The sequence below is a fragment of the Calonectris borealis genome, chromosome 4 (assembly GCF_964195595.1).
Source record: "Calonectris borealis chromosome 4, bCalBor7.hap1.2, whole genome shotgun sequence".
Taxonomy (NCBI): Eukaryota; Metazoa; Chordata; class Aves; order Procellariiformes; family Procellariidae; genus Calonectris; species Calonectris borealis.
Window position 1 is genome coordinate 76,141,829 of NC_134315.1, and position 5,504 is coordinate 76,147,332.

Below are 5,504 nucleotides of genomic sequence, written 5' to 3' on the forward strand. Positions count from 1 at the left end.
CGCCCCCGGCGGTTCGGGGTGACCATTTGCAGCCCCCGGGAGCCTGCAGCCAGCACAGCAGCTCCCTCACCCTAATCGTGTCCCCGTGTCCGTCCCCCCTCCCGCCCCGAGCCGGGCGAAGGCGGCGGCCGGACCCCACCTCCCCTCGCTCGCTTCCCTCCTCTGCCCATGTATGTCAAAAGCCAAGAGCGCCCGGCTCGGCTCCCGCGGAGCTGCACCGCCGGTCGACCCGCACCCGGGCCCTGCTCCGGCAGAAGAAACACGCGCGTTTCGTTTCTTAAAAAACAACCCCAAAACCAGAAAACCACCCCCGCACCCCAGCCAGCACCCGGCCCGTCGCCCCGGTCCCGCACCTGGGTCCTGCGGGACGAGCTGCCCGTCTGCCGGAGGGGAGGGGCTGTCCCGCGCGGGCCTGCGCCTCGTCCACGGGTTCTCCTTGGGCGGCGGGGCTTCCACCGCCGGCCGCCGCCGCCGGTCGTCCTCCTCCGCGGCCTCCTCCCCGCGGGGCGAGCCGGGCTCCGGCCGCCGGGGCTCCTCCGACTCCCGGGGCCGGCTGAGCGGCGGGCCGCCGGCCTCAGCGCCCCAGCCCTGCCGCTCGGCGGGCGCCGCCGACACCTGCGCCGCGGACATGCCCTGCCGCCCGCCGCGAGGGGCCGCCAGCCGGGGCGGCCGCGGGGAAGTCAAGGCGGGGGGTCCGCCTCCTCCCCTCGCCGCCGCCCCGCCCCGCCGGCCGGGGCTCCGGGAGATCCCCTGTCAGCTCCCCCGGCCGGGCCGGGACGCCGCTCGCTCCCTCCTTCCCCTCAGCCGCTCATTCAGCGAGCGCCTCCCGCAGCGCAACCCCTTCCCCGCGAGGGGTGAGGGAAGAAGCGAGGAGGAGAACGACCCGCCGCCGCCTCCGGAGGGGACGGGAGGCGCTGCCGGCCCCGCTGCGCCTCGGCCGCCCCGGCGCGGCCCGGCCCTGCCCTGCCCGCGTGGAGGGAGGGGGGTGGGCGGGCGGCGGCCGCCGTAGCAGGCGGGCGGGCGGGCGGGCGGGCGGAGGGGCGGGGCTTGGGGGCACTCCCGTGCGTTATGACCTCACAGCGGCCGGGCTCGAGCACGGCGGCGCGAGTCCCCCCGTGCCCGCGGAAGCGGCGGGACGGCCCCGCTTCACCCCTCGCAAGGGCGGCAGCCTTCGGAAGGCACCTGCTTAAGTAAGGTGGCAAGCGCAGCCCCAGGCAGCAGAGGTACCCTGTTCAAAAACGTCATGGCTTATTTCAGCTGTTGGAGCACCTTTGTTAGTGTCATACCCCGTTCCGACCTTGCATTAATTAAAAAAAGTCCACTTAGGTGCCCACGCGGCGTACGATGCCAAGCGGGCGCCCAGAGCCACAGAAACACAAACTAAGCAACTCGGCACTCCCCGCTGCCGCTAAAAAAAAAATTAAAAAATCACCCAACAGCTGCCTTAAAGTGAGGGCACAGCTCGGTTTTGAAAACCTAACTTTTTTTTTTTTAAAAATATCAAGTCTACTTTGAAACTGGCTGCTGGAGTGGAAGGCCGAGATGAAGCACAGGTGAAGACGGCAGGCAGCGCAGGACAGGAAAGCGCAAGATAGAGCAGCTGCTGTGTTCTGCTCTCCATGACAGACACCCGATTAAAGGTGGTGTAAGCTCTCAAGTAACGCTTACTGGACATTTTGGTTTTATAGGTCTTTCCCATAGTTGTACAATACGACAAGGGTCTCAAAATACAGGAGGAAGGATGAACGTGTTTTGCTGAAGCACAGTGGACTTCTCTGGTTTGCTTCCAGCAGCACAACCTAGAGAACGTGTTCAACCGGCACGTGAGAACACACGTGGGTCCAAGCAGCGAGGGAACCACGCATCATCTAAGCATGGCAACAGACATGTACCTTCGCTATCACACCACATCTCCTTTACCTTTCTACTTTCTGCCAAAGTCCTCCCAGAAATCATCTTGCAATAGCATGTGTGTGCACTCGTGCCACGCCTGCTGGATTCGTTAGGAGGTTATACCCGCACTTCTGCCACCGCGTTATCCCAGAAGCACTGTGGTCACAGAACGAGGAAAGCCACTGCAGCATGAAATTAATTACCCCTTTCCCTCTTTGCAACCTCCTAGTGCTCCCATAATTCTTGGTTACACCTTAAGACACCCTTTCCTCTCCAATTTCTTGCGTTCAGTCTCTCAAGCAACAGATGTAGGGCTTGGCACTGTTTTACTCCCTCTCTTATAAAATGTCTTCCAAAAAATAGCTAACATCTCTTTAATGAACTAAGCAAATTCTTAAGTAGGCTTTTATAAAGCTAGTAAAATATTTTTTAAAATAGTGTCACAAGTAACCAAATTTCCAGTGTTTTGCAGCAGCAAAATACGTTCTGTTTGGGGTAACATTATTCTCTGCTTTAATGAGACTGTACGTAGTTTTACCTCTTCATCAGAAAAAAAAACCACAAACCCACCGAAAACACAACAAACCCCCACCAGAGCTCACACTTCTTCAAGCACCGAGGCATTTCTAGGATTATTCTGGAACTGTGGGTACAACAGCAGCTCAAAAGAACAGAGGCCATCTTCTACAACACCAAGCACTTCAACTGTCCCGACCCACAGAAGTGGCTTGCGGACGCCTTCCTCCCAAGCAGAGGGCCATTTAGTCAGGTCTGATGAGACCAGGTCACCTGGTGGAGGCCCAGGTCTACCTCACAGAAGAAAACCCCCAGGTGCTTGCTGCTTTGTTCACGATATTTGGAAATTAATGACCTTTTGTGGCAAAGGCTCGAAATTAAAACATCTACCACAATTGTGATGCTACTATAAGCAAACCACATAGGGACTTTAATGCATGTCTTTGTAACTGCAGATTTAAGCTCCAAACATTGGTAATAAGGGAGGAGTTTCTCTTTTCATAAATAGAAAAAAAAATTATTATTGCTTCTAAGTACTTTTTGTACAAAAAGCGACATGTATTCTTTCTTCATTTAAAATTTATACCAAGAAAGAGGAAAAAAGGTAGAAAGATTAAAGCAAATCTTCAAACTCTTAGAAGCATTTTTGTTTGCAGCTAAGAACTCGATTTTTTCAGATGCAATAAATTTACAGATCAAGGACATGCCAATTGCATATTGCAGTGACAAATTTATTTGAAATGGAAGAAAGCATTCTTTCTGAATAATTTTGACAGGGAAAAAGGGCAGTATCTGTATACATTTACATCTACATGAAAATGGGAGTATCAGTCACGCTACCCATTCAAAACAATTTTCACATCTTTTATTTGGTTTCCCAAACTCAGAAGTTAAGCAGAGGTTAGGGTGATATGAAAGTACAGAGGCCCTACCTAAGTCACTGGTAAGAAGGGGATTAACCTCCTGTTTCCTCTTTTTCTCGTACAAGCGTTAAAAGATAAGGAAGCAGATGTGCAGGCTAGCCGGGACGTCAGGAACACTGCAATACTGCAGCACAGGAACCTGAACAGACCAGGAAAAAAGCAGGAAACTGATTAAGAGTTAACTACAGGGGCGCAAAAAAACAGTAAAGGTGACCAGTAACGTGGCAGCTTGAGAAGTTTTTGAACGTACTTGTTTTGCTAACTTTGTGGTAGTAGAAGGCTTACTGTATACTTTATTGGATGGACTGGGCCTGAAGAATATATAAAAAGCTTTTACAGTTGCCCAGGACTCATCCTTAACTCTTTGTCCACTTTGTATCACCCCTCTTGTTACTTTCTAGCAGGGCAAGTCAGGCTTCCTTGGCAAAACTCACAGCACTTTTTCCTTTAAGAGCACAATATTTAAAATACTCGTATTTGAAAAAGAGGCTGATTTACACTAGATGAAACCAAGAGAATAACAATCCTTACAAGCTACTTTACATTTTAAAGCTTATGTTTTATCTTTTGTAGAAGCATCCCAGCGTACCAGGAAACACTGCAAATTACAGGATTACATAATATAGTAGCATTTTACTCATGTAATAGTTTTTCATGAGGAATTACATGCCTACAGACTATACGAACCTCCTTTCAATACTGCACAACTTATCATTACAGCCAAGCTGACAGAGAACCTGACAGCTTAAGATAAAGAAACTTCCCTGCCCAACCAACCGTAATTAAGATCAACATTTTTAAAAAAGCGACACAAGACAGAAACAATTAAGATAAATTAAAAAAGAATGTTAACTGCCTCAAAATGTTAGCAGCTACCAAGCAAAAACAGCATTCCAAGGATCCAAGGATTTTCACTTTCTAATCTACTATTTAAAGAGTATCTATATACATACATATGACATTCCAGTAAGAAAAAGCAACAAGACTCCATTCCTTCATATAATGGTATCTTTTTGCAGACTTTCTAGAGTAATACAACACAAGTGATGTATCCTTGCTAAAAAAAATTGCTGAGCAGTCACTTTTGAGGGGGATGTTTTTTGGACTTGGGGAAAAAAAATTACAACAAGCTCCATTTGACAATGGTTAGATGTGTTCTGTTCTAGATGGTGATCAGCACTCAGGTGCCAGGAGAGAAACATGTAAAAAAAAAAAAACTAAAAAAAATTAGCTGGGTTACTCATGGATAACACTCCAGACCTAACCTCTCACTCTGTCTTGAGCTTTTCCTTTCAAATGTAGACAAAATGCACTACCTGCTCCGTTTGCCCTTCTCATGTTTTGTCAGTCCTAGTATTAGTATGCAGAGGTGTTACCACAGCTTTCACTTTTCAGACAGCATAACTGAGCACCAAAATAAAATTGATTGCATCTTGGTTGCTGGGTACAACTGGCAGGCTTCAGTCAGAATGAGTGCTCCAATGCCACAGAGTAAGCCACAACAATTTTCCAAGACTTTTTTTTTTTTTTGCGCATATAAACATCAAGACTCAAAGATGCACCTGCCAGTAACATTTACAACTATCTGTTCAAAGCAGCCTTTCAGCTAGCGTGTGATATTCCCATTGATATGACAGACTGCTGCAGATGACGAAATAGCCCCCTCTTCTCCCGGCAGCAGCAGCACTCCGAAACCTTACCACCACCTTCCTACCTTGCAAGACCAACCATCAACAGCAAGGGTGATTTTTTCAATTAACTGCTGGACAGTCCTACAATATGCTCTGAGTTTATTACGGTACAACACACCCTTGCTCGGAGCACAGCGGCAAGCAGGAAGAAGTTGTACAGATTTTTAGACCCTTTTAAAAGTAGAAGGGATTTTAAGTAAGTCTGGGAAATTCGAGCACAATGAAGCCACTGAAAAGTACAAAATTGGAATCACAATGGTATCTTAATTAGGTGATACAAGGTTATTTTCTTTACTAGGTACTGCATGTTGAAAAACATGAAAGCAGTATCACTGTTTGTTATGTGAAGCTTTTATCTTGTACTGTAGATTAACTACTCTTCTTGTGCTACAGTACTAGTAGGAATAAAAAGGATTACAGGATGACAGAGAGATGCATTTTGAATTCCTGTTAACAAGAAAGAAAAAAACTCACACCTAAC

At 48.7% G+C, this 5,504-nt stretch overlaps 1 protein-coding gene across 8 annotated transcripts in view; it reads right to left on the reverse strand.

The window, feature by feature from the left end:
- The window catches only part of LARP1B (La ribonucleoprotein 1B), a 33,930-nt gene extending 32,987 nt beyond the window's left edge, over window positions 1-943 (reverse strand). For 3 of the 8 annotated variants that reach the window (XR_012673617.1, XM_075150164.1, XM_075150168.1), the window contains exon 1: window positions 354-927. Coding sequence is in view for 6 of the 8 variants with exons in the window: in XM_075150164.1 (XP_075006265.1) it covers window positions 354-630 (277 nt within the window). In the remaining 2 variants the exon portion in view is untranslated. Of the gene's footprint in view, window positions 1-139; window positions 186-353 lie in introns of those variants that run through there. The other 5 variants (XR_012673618.1, XM_075150163.1, XM_075150166.1 and 2 more) reach the window with 5 other exon arrangements.
- Between the last annotated feature and the right edge of the window lie 4,561 nt (window positions 944-5,504).